The sequence below is a fragment of the Zosterops lateralis genome (assembly GCF_965231275.1).
Source record: "Zosterops lateralis genome assembly, chromosome: 36".
NCBI lineage: Eukaryota > Metazoa > Chordata > Aves > Passeriformes > Zosteropidae > Zosterops > Zosterops lateralis.
The window spans coordinates 414968-431342 of record NC_139796.1 but is presented as its reverse complement, the minus strand read 5'-3'; the positions used below and the strand labels follow the sequence as shown (position 1 = coordinate 431342).

The following is a 16375-nucleotide window of genomic DNA, read 5'->3' as shown; positions in this document are numbered from 1 at the left end:
CCTGGGGCCAGGTAAACAGGGGGGATCTGGTCACCCTGGGGGGATCAGACAGAGCCCAGGGGATCCCAAACCCCAGGGGGTCCCAACAGAGCCCAGGGGGTCCCAAATCCCAACAGATCCCAGAACCCAGGGGGTCCCAGAGCATCCCAAACCCCACCAGAGCCCAGAGGAGCCCAGAGGATAGTCAGCCAGCCCTGCTGGATCACCTGGATCCAGGTAAGGGATCTGGCCACTGGGGGGATCCCAAACCCTGGTGGATCCCACCCCTTTACCCCCCCGGGTTAGTGGGGTCAGCAGGGGCAGAGCCGGGTGAGACACGGGGCTGTCCTGGCTCCTCTGGGACCCTCTGGGATCCTCTGGGATCCTCTGGGATCCTCCCAGGCCGGGATTTGGATCGTTCCCATTTCCCAGGAAGAAATTGGGATTATTCCCATTTTCCCCAGGGAATTCCTGGGATCCCTCCCAGTCTGGGACTGGGATTATTCCCATTTCCCAGTCTGGAATTGGGATAATTTTAATTTTCCCTGGGAATTCCTGGGATCATTCCCAGGGCTGGAATTGGGATTATTCCCATGGAGAAATTTGGATAATTCCCATTTCCCAGTCTGGAATTGGGATTGTTCCCATTCCCCAAACGAGGAGCCAGGACAGACCCCCAGGACAAACCCCAGGATTTTGGGGATTTTGGGGATTTTGGGGATTTTGGGGATTTTGGGGTGAGGGGGAAGCAAAGCCACAGCCCCAGGCCGGAGAAATTTGGGAATTTTGGGATCAGGGAAAAAGGATTTCACCCCCCAGAGCCCCATTCCCAGCCAGGACCTTCCTGGGCTGGACCCCAAAATCCCAAAAGGGGTTTAAAGGAATTAAAGGGGAAAAAGTGGGAATTAAAGAGTTAAATGGGAATTAAAGGGGAAAAATGGGAATTAAAGGGGAAATTCGGGATAATTTTGGTGGAAATTTGGGATATTTTTTGGAGAAAATTTGGGATAATTTTGGTGAAAATTTGGGACAATTTTGGAGAAAATTTGGGACAATTTTGGAGGAAATTTGGGATAATTTTGGGGAAAATTTGGGATAATTTTGGGGGATTTTTGGGATAATTTTGGGGGATTTTTGGGGCTCTGTGGGGGTTTCCTTCCCATCCCCAATTCCCAACTCTCCCCCCTCCCCTCCCAACCCCAATGAGGGAACAGCCCTGCCAGGAACCCCCAAAATGCCCAAAATTCCCAAAATAATTCCCAAAAAAATCCCCCCCAAAATCCCCAAAATTCCCAAAATAATCCTCAAAAAATTCCTCCAAAAATTCCCCAAAATTCCCACAAAATTCTCCAAATTTTGGGAGGAAAAAAAAACCCGGATTTTTCATCACCAAATCCAGATTTTGGGAGGAATAAAAGGATTAATAAAAGGGAGATTTTTTGGAGAATTTTTTTTTTGTATTTCTGGGAGATTTTTTGGAGGATTTTGGGGAGGGATTTGGGGGGATTTTTTGGGGGGATTTTTGTGGATTTCGGGGAGATTTTTGAGGGTTTTTTTGAGGATTTTGGGAGATTTTTTTGAGATATTTTTGGGGGATTTTTTTTTTTGGTGGATTTCTGGTGGTTTTTTTTTTTTTTTTTTTGTGGATTTTTGGGTTTTTTTTGGAGGATTTTTGGGAGATTTGAGAGTTTTTTTTTTTTTGAGGATTTTGGGAGATTTTTTGGGAGATTTTTGGGAGATATTTTGGTGGGTTTTGGGGGTATTTTTGGGGTATTTTTTGGTATTTTTGCTGCCCCAGCACTTCCCACCCCGTTGGTACTTACCAGGATCTCCCCCTTGAGATGCACAAAATTAAAAAGGGGGAAAAAAAGACAAAAAAAAAGCCAAAAAAAAGCAGGAAAAGGAGATGGAAAAAAGGGAAGGAAATGAAATTACAGCCAAGAGCAAAAAGCGCAAAAAAAGGGAGGAAAAAAGCAGAAAAATTCAGAAAAAATCAGAAAAAAAGCAGAAAAAATGCAGGAAAAAAACAAAAGCAATGACATGCAATTAATGATCATTCCCAGTGTTAATTCCCTCGAGCTCAGCCCAAAATTCCCTTTTTTTTTTGGATTTTAGGGGGAAAAAAAACCATCCCACCCTCTCCCAGGGGCTGAAATTCCCAGTTTGGGCCCAAATTTTGGTGGTTCCAGGTGGGAATTCCCAAATTCCCAACTCTGCCCCCCCAGAAGTTTGGATTTTTTTTCCAAAAAATGCAGAATTTTGGAATTTTTTTTGAAAAAAATTCAGAATTTTGGATTTTTTTTGAAAAAAAAAATCAGAATTTTGGAATTTTTTTTTCAAAGAAATTCAGAATTTTGGAATTTTTTGGGGGTTTTATGGGGGATTTTGGGAGGAGGAATTGCAGCTGTACCTGGTTGGGAATCGCTCTCTTCTTGTTGATCTGGGTGTTCCTCTGCTGGGCACTGGGGAAAAATGGGGAAAAAAATTGAGAAAAGATGGAAAAAAAAGGGGAAAAATGGGGGAAAGAATGGGGGGAAAATGGGGAAAAATTGGGGGGAAAATGGGGAAAAAATGGGGAAAAAATGGGGGGAAAAGGGGGGAAAAATGGAGGAAAAATGGGGGAAAATTTGGGAAAAATTGGGAAAAAATGGAGAAAAAAATTGGGAAAAAATTGGGAAAAAATTGGGAAAAAATGGGGAAAAATGGAGAAAAAATTGGGGGAAAATGGGGGGGAAATGGGGGAAAAATTGGGGAAAAATCAGAAAAAATTGGGGAAAAATGGAGGAAAGATGGGGGAAATAGGTAAAAATGGAGGGAAAAGGGGGGAAAAGGGAAATAAATGGGGAAAAAAAGGGGAAAATTTGGGAAAATAATGGGGGGAAAAGGGGAAAAAAAAGAGAAAAAATGGGGGAATAAAATGGGAAAAATTGGAAAAAAATGGGAAAATAATGGGGGAAAAATGGGAAAAAAGGGGGTAAAAAAAGGGAGAAAAAAGGGAAGGAAAAAGGGGGGAAAAAAGGCAAAAAAAGAGGAATTTTTAGGAGAGGAAGAGGGAGGAGAAGTTTGAGGGTTGGGGGGAACACCAGGATCTCCCCTCAGGATGGGAATTCCCAGGACAGACCCCAAAAGGAAAAACCCCAAAAGGAAAATCCCCAAAAGGAAAATCCCCAAAGGTCCCGGGGGGGGGTCCCGAGCACCAGGAGCTCCAGGAGCCCCCAAATCCCCCCATTTGGGGTCAGGATTGGGGAGCACCGGGGGAGGATCTACCTGTCCTTCCTGAGCACCCGGAGGAGCCGCGAGCAGGAACCGGAACAAAAGCCGGGAGAGGAGTTAAAACCCCCCCGGGAGAGCCCAGACATGGGCGGGGGGCTGGGGAGGGACCCCCACCCCAAAACTGTCACTGGGAGATCCCTGAGACCGACAGGATCCCAAAACAATCCCTCACCCCAAAACTGTCCCTGGGAAATCCCTCACCCCAAAACTGTCCCTGAGCCCAAAATGATCCCTGGGAAATCCCTGGGCCCAAAACAATCCCTGGACAATCTCTGACCCCAAAACAGTCCCTGGGCAATTCCTGAGCCCCAAACAATCCCTGAGCCCAAAACAATCCCAAAACAATCCCCGAGCCCAAAAGGATCCCTGACCCCAAAATGATCCCTGATTCCCAAAACAATCCCTGGGCCCAAAATGATCCCTGAGCCCAAAACTGTCCCTGAGCCCAAAACAATCCCTGGGAAATCCCTGAGCCCAAAATGATTCCCTGAGCCCAAAAACAATCCCTGGATAATGCCTGATCCCAATAGGATCTCTGACCCCAAACCCATCCCTGGCCATGCAGGATTTGGGGGATTTGGGGAACCAGTCCCTGACCCCAAACCCATCCCTGGCCATGCAGGATTTGGGGGATTTGGGGAACCAATCCCTGACCCCAAACCCATCCCTGGCCATGCAGGATTTGGGGGATTTGGGGAACCAGTCCCTGAGCCCAAAACCATCCGTGGCCATGCAGGATTTGGGGGATTTAGGGAACCAATCCCTGAGCCCAACAGGATCCCTGGCCATGGCTGGGCTGGGTGAGCCCCAGCTGGACTGGGAGGAGAAATTCCCTAATCCCAAACCCAGAGGAAAAGCTCCAGGACCCCAAATCCAAGGCTGAACTCCCAGACCCAAAGAAAAAGCTCCAGGACCCCAAACCCAAAGAAGCTCCAGGAGATCCCAAACTCAAAACTGAACTGGGAGAAGCTCCAGGATCCCAAACCCAAAGAAGTTCCAGGATCCCAAATCCAAAGGAAAAGCTCCAGGACCCCAAACCCAAACTGGGAGGAAAAGCTCCAGGACCCCAAATACAAAGGAAAAGGGAAAAGGGAAAAGGGGAAACGGGAAAGGGGAAAGGGGAAAGGGAAAAGGGAAATGGAAAAGGGAAAAGGGGAAAGGGAAATGGAAAAGGGAAAAGGGGAAAAGGGAAGAGGAAAAGGGAAAAGGGAAAAGGGAAAAGGACAAGGGGGAAAGGGAAAGGGGAAAGAAAAAGAAAATGAAAAGGAAAAAGGAAAAGGGAAAGGGGGAAAAGGAAAAGGGGAAAAAGGTAAAGGAAAAGGGAAAAAGGAAAAAGAAAAGGAAAGGAGAAAAAGGGGAAAGGGAAAAGGAAAAGGGGAAGGGGGAAAGGGGAAGAGAAAAGGGAAAAGGGAAAAGGGAAAAGCAAAGGGGAAAAGGAAAGAAAAAGGAAAAAGAAAAAAGGAAAAGGAAAAAGAAAAGGAAAATAAAAAGGAAAATAAAAAGGAAAAGGGAAAGGGAGAAAAGGAAAAGAGGGAAAGGGAAAAGGAAAAAAGGGAAAAAAGGGAAAAGGGAAAAGGAAAAATAAAAAGGAAAGGCCCCGTTACCCACCCTGCGGCCGCGTGCTGCTCAGTGAAACAACTGGGGCAGGAGAGTCCAGAGACAGAGAGAGGAGGAGGAGGATCCCAGGGGGAACAGCAGAGCACCAGGAGGGACCAGCCCCGGGAGAACAGAGAGAGAGAAAAAGGAGGAAGAGAGAGGAAAAAAGGGGAAAAAAGAAAAAAAAAAAAAAAAAAAAAAAAAAAAAAAAAAAAAAAGAAAAGAAAAGAAAAGAAAAAGGAAGAAAAAAAAAGGGAAAAAAAAAAAAAAAGGGGGGGGGAAAAAAAGAAAAATAAAAGGGGAAAATAAAAGCAAAACCAAACCCAGGGGGAACTGAAGGAGCAGAAGGGGCTCGGGGGCTCCAGGAACCCTGAGCTGGAATTTGGGATTTTCCTGAAGGTTTTTGGGGCTGGAAAACACCAGGGAGGGAGAGAATCCTCCTGTGACAGCTCCAAACAGCCCCAAAATCACCAAAATCCCCCCAAAATTCCTCATCCCAAACCTGAGGGAACCAGAGGTGGGATGGGGGAGATTCCAGGATTCCCCCAGCTGGGAAAAATGGGAATTTTTTTCCCCCCAGGGTGAGAAAATTTGCAGATTTTTTTCCCCCAGGTGGGAATTTTTTTCCCCCAGGTGAGAAATGTGACAATTTTTTCCCCCAGGGTGAGAAAATTTGGGGAATTTTTCCCTCAGGGTGAGAAAATCTGGGAATTTTTTCCTCCAAGGTGAGAAATCTGGGATTTTTCCTCCCCAGAGTGAGAAAATTTGGGGAATTTTTTCTCCCAGGGTGAGGAATGTTGGATTTTTTCCCCCAAATTTGGGATTTTTTCCCTCCCCCTGGGGACACAAAGGACTCACTTGGCGAAGCCGATGAAATCCTCGTGGTTGGTGTTGATGTAGGAGAGCTCGATGTCAATGAGCAGCAGGATCTGGGGAAAGATGGGAGAAAATGGGAAAAAATAAATGCGGAAAAATGGATAAAAAATGGGGAAAAATGGGGGGGAAAAAGGAGGAAAAAAAAGGGGAAAAATGGGGGGAAATGGGGGAAAATGGGGAAAAGAATGGGGAAATAATGGGGGGAGGAATGGGGGGAAAATGAGGGAAAAAAGGGGGAAAAAGGGGGAAAAAGGGGGAAAGCAGGGGGGGAAAAAGGGGGGGAAAAGGGGGAAAAAAGGGGGAAAAGAATGGGGGAAAATGGGGAAAAATGGGGGGAAATGGGGGGGAAATGGGGGGAAAAAAGGGGGGAAATAATGGGGGAGTAATGGGGGGGAAATGGGGGGGAAATGGGGGGGAAATGAGAAAAGACTGAGAAAAAAAGGGAAAGAATGGGGGAAAAAACGAGGGAAAAGAATGGGGAAAAATAGGGAAAAATGAGAAAAAATGGGGGGAAAATGGAGAAAAAACAGGGGATAAAGTGGGAAAAAATGGAGGGAAAATGGTAAAAAAATGGCGGAAAATGGGGGAAAAATGGGGAAAAAATGGAAAAAAAAGGAAAAAAAAAAGGGAAAAATAGGGGGGAAAAGGGAGAAAAAAATGGGAAAAAGGGGAAAAAAGGGGGCTGAGGGATCAGGGAAGGGGGAATTGTTGGATTTTGGGGTTTAGGACAGGAGGAGCTGACCTGGTCCTTGGTCCTGCCCTCCCTCTCCCGGATGTGGGTGGTGACGATTCGCTCGGTCTCCTCGCGCAGCCGCGGGTACGAGCTCAGCTGGGGGGAGAAATGGGGAGAAATGAGGGGTGGGGAATAGAGAGGAGCTCCAGGGGACAAAATCCCCAAAAAATCCTGACCAAATACTGTAAAATCCAAAAAAAATCCAACAAAATCCTATAAAATCCCATTAAATCCCATCAAAATCCCGGCAAATCCCAACAAAATCCTATAAAATCCCAACCAAATCCCACCGGATCACAAAAAAATCCCAACCAAATCCTATAAAATCCCATAAAATCCCAAAAAATCCTATAAAATCCCAACAAAATCCAGGAAGATCCCAACCAAATCCCAGTAAATCCCATCAAATCCCAGTAAACTGTAACCAAATCCCAGTAAATCCAACCGAATTCCAACCAAATCCCTCACTGGTTTTACTGGGCTGACCAGTCCCTGTTTTTACTGGTGTAACTGGTTTAACTGGGAGGTACTTTAGTGGTGCACTGGGTGTTGATCAGCCCCTGTCACTGGTTTATACTGGTTTATACTGGTCTATACTGGTTTATACTGGTTTATACTGGTCTATACTGGTTTATACTGGTCCATACCTTACTGGTGCACTGGTGCACGGTGTTGATCAGCCCCTGTTACTGGTTTATACTGGTTTATACTGGTTTATACTGGTTTAATCAGTACCTTACTGGTGCACTGGGTGTTGATCAGCCCCTGTCACTGGTCTATACTGGTTTATACTGGTTTATACTGGTCCATACCTTACTGGTGCACTGGCGCACGGTGTTGATCAGCTCCTGTCACTGGTTTATACTGGTTTATACTGGTTTATACTGGTTTATACTGGTCTATACTGGTTTATACTGGTCTATACTGGTTTATACTGGTCTATACTGGTCCATACCTTGCTGGTGCACTGGCGCACGGTGTTGATCAGCTCCTGTCACTGGTTTATACTGGTTTATACTGGTTTATACTGGCCATACCTTGCTGGTGCACTGGCGCACGGTGTTGATCAGCCCCTGTCACTGGTTTATACTGGTTTATACTGGTTTATACTGGTTTATACTGGTCCATACCTTGCTGGTGCACTGGCGCACGGTGTTGATCAGCTCCTGGATCACCAGGTCCACACATTTCAGACACGGCTCCTTCAGCTTCACCACCTGTTTCTTCACGATGGCCTCGAACGCCAGGTCGGGGGTGAACAGGCCTGTCCTGGGGAGGGGTCACAGGGGTCACAGGGGTCACACAGGGGTCACACAGGGGTCAGTGGGGTCACAGGGGTCACACAGGGGTCAGTGAGGGGTCAGTGGGGTCACAGGGGTCACACAGGGGTCAGTGAGGGGTCAGTGGGGTCACAGGGGTCACACAGGGGTCACAGGGGGGTCAGTGGGGTCACACAGGGGTCAGTGGGGTCAGTGAGGGGTCAGTGGGGTCAGGGGTGAACAGGCCTGTCCTGCACAGGGGGGACACAGGGGACAGAGGGGTCATTGAGGGGTCACAGGGGTCACACAGGGGTCAGTGGGGTCACTGGGCAGGGTTTGGGGTCTGGGATCTGTGTACAGGACAGGGTTTGGGGTTTGGGATTTGGGGTCTGGGGTCTCTGTCCAGGGCAGGGTTTGGGGTTTGGGGTCTGGGGTCTCTGTCCAGGGCAGGGTTTGGGGTCTGGGGTCTCTGTCCAGGGCAGGGTTTGGGGTTTGGGGTCTGGGGTCTCTGCCCAGGGCTCTGTACTTGCCTCACCCCGTGGATGTTTTTGATGGCGTAGCTGATCTCCCGCCTCAGATCCTTCTCGTCAAACTCCATCTGTGGGAAACAGAGCCAGGGATCAGTCAGGGACCAATCAGGGATCAATCAGGGATCAATCAGGGCTGTCCCACTGCCCCATCCCAGGGTCCAGCCAAGGGCTGCTCCCTCCTGTCCACCCCACACCTGGAGGGTTTATGGGACCACAGGAATGGGATCAGCACCTGGATCAATGGGATCAGCACCGGGATCAATGGGATCAATGGGATAAGGACATGGATCCAGGGGATCAATGGGATCATCAGGATCAATGGGATCAATACCTGGATCAATGGGAATGGGATCACTGTGATCAATATGATCAATGGGATTACTGGGATCACTGGGATCAATGGGCTCAATGGGATCACTGGGATCAATGGAATAAATGGGACCAATGGGATCACTGGGATCAATTGGATCACTGGGCTCAATGGGATCAACGGGATCAGCAGGATCAATGGGATTTCTGGGATCAATGGGATCAGCAACTGGATCACTGGGATCACTGTGATCAATGAAATCACTGTGATCAATGGGCTCACTGTGATCACTGGGCTCAATGGGATCACTGTGATCAATGGGCTCACTGGGATCAGCACCTGGATCAATGGGATCACTGGGATCACTGTGATCAATGAAATCAATGGGATCACTGTGATCAATGGGATCACTGGGATCACTGTGATCAATGTGATCAATGGGATCACTGTGATCAATGGGCTCACTGTGATCAATGGGATCACTGGGATCACTGGGATCACTGTGATCACTGTGATCAATGAGATCACTGTGATCAATGGGATCACTGTGATCAATGAGATCACTGGGATCGATGAGATCACTGTGATCAATGTGCTCACTGGGATCAATGTGATCACTGGGATCAATGAGATCACTGTGACCACCAGGCCCCCCAGGCCTGACCTTGACGAGCTCGAAGGGGAACCTCTCGTGGAAGATCCTGTTGATCCGGGCGCCCCCCGAGAGCTCCAGAGTGTCCACCTGGTCCCCGGAGCCCTCGATCCTCTTCTCGAAATCCACCCCGAACTGCTGCACCATCCTGGGGACAGACAGGGGGAATTCAGCTTTTCTCCTCAAAATCCCACTTTTTTCCCGTAAAAAATCCCTTTTTTTTCCCTAAAAAAATCCCTTTTTTCCCTAAAAAAATCCTTTTTTTTTCCTAAAAATCCTTTTTTCCCGTAAAAAATCCCTTTTTTTTCCTAAAAATCCCTTTTTTCCCTGAAAAATCCCCTTTTTCCCTAAAAAAAATCCAATTTCCCCCTAAAAAAATTCAATTTTTTTCCCGAAAACCCCCTTTTTTTCTTGAAAAAAATCCCATTTTTTTCTCCTAAAAAAATCCCATTTTTTTCTCCTAAAAAAATCCCATTTTTTTCCTTAAAAAAATCCCATTTTTATCCTGAAAAATCCCATTTTTCCTTAAAAAATCCCCTTTTTTCCCTAAAAATCCCACTTTTCCTCCCTAAAAAATCCCATTTGTTCCTTTAAAAAAATCCATCCAAAAATTATTTCCCCTAAAAAACTCATTTTCCCCTAAAAACTCCCCATTTTTTTCCCCTAAAAAACCCCTATTTTTTTCCCTAAAAAAATCCCATTTTTTTTCCAAAAAAAATCCCACTTTTCTCCTAAAAAATTCCCTTTTCCCCCCCAAAAAATCCAAATTTTCCCCTAAAAAATCGCATTTTTCTCCTGAAAAACTCCAATTTTTTTCTTTTAAAAAATTCAGATTTTCTCCTTAAAAAACCCAATTTTTTTCCCTTAAAAAACCCCATTTTTTCCCTAAAAAAATCCCATTTTTTTCCTAAAAAACCCCCATTTTTTTCCCCTAACAAAGACGTACTGCAGCAGAGCTTTGGTTTTCCTGGCGGGATCGTCGGGCCTGAAGTTTTTAAACTCCTCCACGTCCTTCTCCAGGGAGAGGAGCTGACTCTGCAATTTGCTCCTCAGCTGGGGCAGAGACTCCCGGATGTGGTTGGTCAGTTGCTGCAGGGCATGAAGGGGTTAAAAAAATCACCTGGGACGCCCCAAAAAATCCCCCAAAAAATCCCTTTTTCTAGGTGGGAAAGGGTTGAAAAAATCAGATTTTTCAGGTAGGAATGGGGTGGGAAAAATCGGATTTTTCAGGTGGGAAAGGGCAGAAAAAATCTGATTTTCCAGGTGGGAAAGGGCAGAAAAATAATTGGATTTTTCAGGTGGGAAAAGGCAGGAAAAAATCTGATTTTCCAGGTGGGAAAAGGTGAAAAAATCTGATTTTCCAGGTGGGAAAGGGCAGAAAAATAATTGGATTTTTCAGGTGGGAAAAGGGCAGAAAAAACCAGATTTTTCCAAGCAGGAATGGGGTGGGAAAAGATGGAAAAAATTGGATTTTCCAGGCAGGAATAGAAACCAGAAAACTCTATTTTTCCAGGCAGGAATGGGTTGGGAAAGGGTGGAAAAAATCTGATTTTCCAGGCAGGAATGGAGGCCAGAAAATTCAGATTTTTCCAGGCAGGAATGGAGCAGGAAGAGAACCTGGAAAACTCCATTTTTTCCAGTCAGGAAAGGGTTGGGAAGGGGCAAAAAAAAAAAAAATTAAAAAAAATCAGCATTTCCAAGCACAAAGGGGTTGGGAAAGGGCAGAAAAATCAGATTTTTCCAGTCAGAAAGTGAACCCACAAAACTCTTATTTTAAAGGCAAAAAGGGATTAGAAAAAAGGACCAGAAAACTCCAATTTCCCACTCAGGAAAAGCTCAGGTAAGCCCAGGCTCACCTGGTTGAGCACCCGCTGCAGGTGGGGGGTGCCCATGCGCTCGGCCATGTGTCGATACGCCGGGTGCGACAGGAAAAACTTCCTCTCTGCCGCCAGCGCCGCGCGGATGTCCTTCCGTCCGTCGATGTCCTTCTGGCTGCGGTTCACCACGCCAATGTACCCTGGGGAGAGAGCAGGGGGACATCAGGGGACACAGGGGACACAGGGGACACAGGGGACATGTCCTTCCGTCCGTCGATGTCCTTCTGGCTGCGGTTAACGACCCCGATATAGCCTGGGGGGACAAAGGGGACACCTCAGGGGACACAGGGACACAGGGGACATGTCCTTCCGTCCGTCTATGTCCTTCTGGCTGCGGTTAACGACACCAATATAGCCTGTGTGGGGACAATGGGGACATCAGGGGACATGTCAGAGTGTGAGTGACACAGGGGACATGTCCTTCCGGCCGTCTATGTCCTTCTGGCTGCGGTTAACGACACCGATATAGCCTGGGGAGAGAGCACGGGGACATCAGGGGACACAGGGACACAGGGGACACAGGGGACATGTCCTTGCGGCCATCGATGTCCTTCTGGCTGCAGGTCACCACGCTGATATAACCTGGGACAGAGGGGACAGGAGGGGACAGCACAGGGTGAGGGGGACACGAGAGGACGTGAAGTGACCTGAGTGGGACACAGGGGACATGGAGAGAGCCAGGGAAGGATACAGGGCAGGGAACACACACAGTGACCTCAGGGGACACACAGAGTGACCTGAAGGTGACACAGGGGACAGATGCAGTGACCCCAGGGGACACAAGGCACACAGGACACACAGAGTGACCCCAGAGGGACACAGAGTGACCTGAGGGTGATACAGGGAACAAACAGAGTGACCCAAGGAGGACACAGAGTGACCCCAGGGGGACAGAGGGGACACCCAGGGTGACACAGGGGACACAGGGACCCCCAGGCCCCACCTCTCCTGAGGGGCAGCAGTTTGTTCTCCAGCACGTCCCGGGCGTCGGTGCCCTCGTCCATCAGGTCCAGCTTGGTGATCACCCCGATGGTCCTGAGCCCTGGGGAGACAAGGGTTAACCCAATCAATCCCAGATCGATCCCAAATTGATCCCAAATCGATCCCAGCCAGGCCTGGGGAGACAAGGGTTAACCCAAATCAATCCCAGCCCTGGGGAGACAAGGGTTAACCCAGATCAACCCCAAATCAATCCCAAATTGATCCCAGATTGGTCCTCAGCCCTGGGGAGACAAGGGTTAACCCCAAAATCCCAAATCAACACCAAATACCTGAAATAACTTTGTTTTTCCAATAAATCTTTGCCATAGTCTCTGCTAGAACACCTGAAGAAACCTTTCTTTCAATAAATATTTAATACAATGCCTAAAACCCCCTGTTTTTCAATAAACCTTTGCCATCATCTCTGCTATAATGGCCCAAGAACGTTGTCTCTCAATAAACCTTTGCCATAATGCCTGAAACAACCTCCAATAAATTTTCCAATAAAGTTTTCCAATAAGTTTTCCAAAAAATTTCTGCTGTAACACCTGAAGAACCATTTTTTTTTTCAATAAATATTTACTACAATTCCTGAAAAAAACCCCGATTTCCAATAAACCTTTGCCATAATCTCTGCTATAATGCCTGAAAAAAAAATGGATTTTAACAATCTGAGCCGCCCAGAACCAAAACAAGACGGGACAAGGACGAGGATGATGATGACAAGGATGATGATGATAAAAACATGGAAAAAGAGGCTCAGGAATTTAGGAAACCCCAATCCCAGATAACTCCCTGTCCCCTCACCCTGCGGATCCACCTCCTTGGCCATTTTGAGGGCGTCAGAGTTGGCCAGGTCCATGTTGGCCGGGGTCACGGCCAGGATGAGGCTGCTCTCGCGGCTGATGAACTGCAGGATCATGTCCCGGATCTGGAACTCGATGTCCTGGGGCTGGTCCCCCACGGGCACCTTGGTGATCCCGGGCAGGTCGATCAGGGTCAGGTTCAGCACTGTGGGGACATGGGGACGGGGGTTACCTGGGGGGCTGAGACTGATCCTCCTTCTGGGGGGTCCTGAGACTGATCCTGGGGGTCCTGAGACTGATCCTGGGGGGCTGAGACTGATCCTGGGGGTCCTGAGCCTGATCCTCCTTCTGGGGGGTCCTGAGACTGATCCTGGGGGGCTGAGACTGATCCTGGGGGGCTGAGACTGATCCTGGGGGGGCTGAGACTGATCCTGGGGGTCCTGAGCCTGATCCTCCTTCTGGGGGGTCCTGAGACTGATCCTGGGGGGTCCTGAGACTGATCCTGGGGGTCCTGAGCCTGATCCTCCTTCTGGGGGGTCCTGAGACTGATCCTGGGGGGGCTGAGACTGATCCTGGGGGGGCTGAGACTGATCCTGGGGGGGTTGAGACTGATCCTGGGGGGGCTGAGCCTGATCCTCCTTCTGGGGGTCCTGAGCCTGATCCTCCTTCTGGGGGGCCTGAGACTGATCCTGGGGGGCTGAGACTGATCCTGGGGGTCCTGTGATCCTGGGGGTCCTGAGCCTGATCCTCCTTCTGGGGGGCCTGAGACTGATCCTGGGGGGGCTGAGACTGATCCTGGGGGGGCTGAGACTGATCCTGGGGGGGTTGAGACTGATCCTGGGGGGGCTGAGCCTGATCCTCCTTCTGGGGGTCCTGAGCCTGATCCTCCTTCTGGGGGGCCTGAGACTGATCCTGGGGGGCTGAGACTGATCCTGGGGGTCCTGTGATCCTGGGGGTCCTGAGCCTGATCCTCCTTCTGGGGGGCCTGAGACTGATCCTGGGGGGCTGAGACTGATCCTGGGGGTCCTGTGATCCTGGGGGTCCTGAGCCTGATCCTCCTTCTGGGGGGTCCTGAGCCTGATCCTCCTTCTGGGGGGGCTGAGACTGATCCTGGGGGGCTGAGACTGATCCTGGGGGGGTCCTGAGCCTGATCCTCCCTCTGGGGGATCCCAATTGTCCCTCTGGGGGATCCCACAGCTTTCCCAGGTTTTTTCCAGAATTTTCCCTCATTTTTCCCAGGATTTTCCCAGAATTGAACCAGGGAATATTATCCTTTATCAACCAGGATTTTCCCCAGGAGTTTTCCAGGATTTCCCTGCAGTTTTCCCAGGGATTTCCCTGCAGATTTTCTTGATGTTTTCCTGGGTTTTTCCCAGGATTTTCCCCACAATTTTCCCAGGATTTTTCCCATGATTTTCCCTCGATTTCCCTGCAGATTTTCTTGATGTTTTCCTGGGTTTTTCCCAGGATTTCCCCCACAATTTTCCCAGAATTTTTCCCACAATTTCCCTGCAGATTTCCCAGGATTTTCCTGATGTTTTCCTGGGTTTTTCCCAGAATTTTCCTGCAGATTTTCCTGATTTTTTCCTGAGTTTTTCCCACAATTTTCCCAAGATTTTCCCAGAGTTTCCCCCCTCACCATGCGGGGAGTAGACCCTGAGGTTGATGGGCACGGGGGAGATGCCCTTGTTGGTTCCCGTCACTCGGTCGGTCTCGGCCTCGATCTCCTGCCGCACCTCGTCAAAGTCCGTGAACTTGCGCGACTTGCAGTGCAGGAACTCCGCGTATTCTGGGGGGAAAATGGGATTTTGGGGGGTGGGAATGGGGTTTGGGGGGTGGGAATGGGATTTTGGGGGGTGGGAATGGGGTTTGGGGGTGGGAATGGGATTTTGGGGGGTGGGATTGGGGTTTGGGGAACAGGGAATGGGGTTTTGGGGGGTGGAAATGGGGATTTGGGGAGTGGGATTGAGGTTTAGGGGAGTGGGATTGGGGATTTTAGGGGGTGGGAATGGGATAATGGGATTCTGGGGAGTGGGATTGGAGATTTTGGGACTGAGGATTTTGGGACTGTGGATTTTGGGGATTTTGGGAACAGGATTGGGGATTTTGGGATTGGGGATTTTGGGGATTGGGTATTTTGGGAACAGGCAGAGGCGTCCCTGGACCCCACAGTCCCCCAGGAAATGGATTTGGAGCCCCAGGAAATGGATTTCGACACCTCTGGGTGTCACAGCCCAGCCGGGGTTGGGCAATTTCCTTCCGCCTTTGCTGAGTCTGGGCACGGGGGGAACTTGGCCCTGCCTGCCCTGAGGGCTGGGACTGGCCTGGACACCTCAACCCTCATCCTGGACACCTCATCAACCACCCCAGAGCCTTTATCAACCATCCCAGAGCCTTCATCAACCAGCCTGGACACCTCAGTCCTCATCCTGGACACCTTGTCTTCATCCCAGAGCCCTTATCCCTGATCCCAGAGCCTTCATCATCATCCCAGAGCCCTCATGAACCAGCCTGGACACCTCATCCTCATCCCAGAGCCCTCATTCTTCACCCTGGACACCTCAATCCTTATCCTGGACACCTCATTAACCACCCCAGAGCCTTCATCATCATCCCAGAGCCTTCATCAACCAGCCTGGACACCTCAATCCTCATCCCAGAGCCTTTATCATCCATCCCAGAGCCCCCATTCCTCATCCTGGACATCTTATCTTCATCCCAGAATCTTCATCCTCATTCCAGAGTCTTCATCCCTGATCCCAGAACCCTCATCAACCATCCTGGACCCCTCAATCCCCATCCTGGACACCTCATCCTGATCCCAGAGCCCTCATTCTCATCCTGGACCCCTCAATCCTCATCCCAGAGCCTTTACAACCATCCCAGAGCCCCCATCCCTCACCCTGGACACCTCAATCCTCATCCCAGAGCCCTTGGCATCCATTCCAGAGCCTTCATCCTCATCCCAGAACCCTCATCTTCCTCCCAGAGCCCTCAATCCTCACCCCAGAGCCCTCCTCCTCCTCCCCCTGACCCCATCCCAGCCCTTCCCCACCCTCCCTCACCCCCAGGATCCATCGATGGCCCTGGGATGGACACACAGACAGGGAAAGGGTTGGGAGATTGGGAAGGGGGAAAAGAGGGGGAAAAGGGGGAAAAAAGGAGGGAAAATGGGGAAAAGGGGGGAAAATGGGGGAAAAAAAGGAGGGAGAAAAGGGGGAAAATAAATAAAAGGGGGAAAAGGGAGAAGAGAGAAGGGAAGGGAAGGGAAGGGAAGGGAAGGGAAGGGAAGGGAAGGGAAGGGAAGGGAAGGGAAGGGAAGGGAAGGGAAGGGGAAAAGGGAAAAGGAATTTCCCCTGGCTGGGAACACAAACCCTCCCCAGCCCCAGCTGAGCCTCCCTCGCCTCTCCCCGACCTTCCCTGAGAAACTGAAAATCCTGGGAATGTGGGAAAGTGATAAACTGGGACTGTGGGAATGTGGGAATGAGATAAACTGGGAACGT

General features: G+C 49.3%; 1 protein-coding gene across 2 annotated transcripts in view; it reads right to left on the bottom strand.

Annotated features, from left to right (window-relative positions):
- DNM2 (dynamin 2) overlaps positions 1-16375 on the bottom strand; it is a 31361-nt gene that overhangs the window by 6984 nt on the left and 8002 nt on the right. The window contains exons 3-14 of one of the 2 annotated variants that reach the window (XM_083881872.1): positions 14512-14661; positions 12874-13077; positions 12029-12127; positions 11065-11225; positions 10155-10297; positions 9221-9356; positions 8247-8314; positions 7588-7726; positions 6467-6553; positions 5707-5777; positions 2390-2441; positions 1803-1814 (exon numbers count right to left, since the gene is read on the bottom strand). In XM_083881872.1, coding sequence (XP_083737998.1) covers positions 1803-1814; positions 2390-2441; positions 5707-5777; positions 6467-6553; positions 7588-7726; positions 8247-8314; positions 9221-9356; positions 10155-10297; positions 11065-11225; positions 12029-12127; positions 12874-13077; positions 14512-14661 — 1322 coding nt within the window. The remainder of the gene's footprint in view (positions 1-1802; positions 1815-2389; positions 2442-5706; positions 5778-6466; positions 6554-7587; positions 7727-8246; positions 8315-9220; positions 9357-10154; positions 10298-11064; positions 11226-12028; positions 12128-12873; positions 13078-14511; positions 14662-16375) is intronic. The other variant, XM_083881873.1, reaches the window with a different exon arrangement.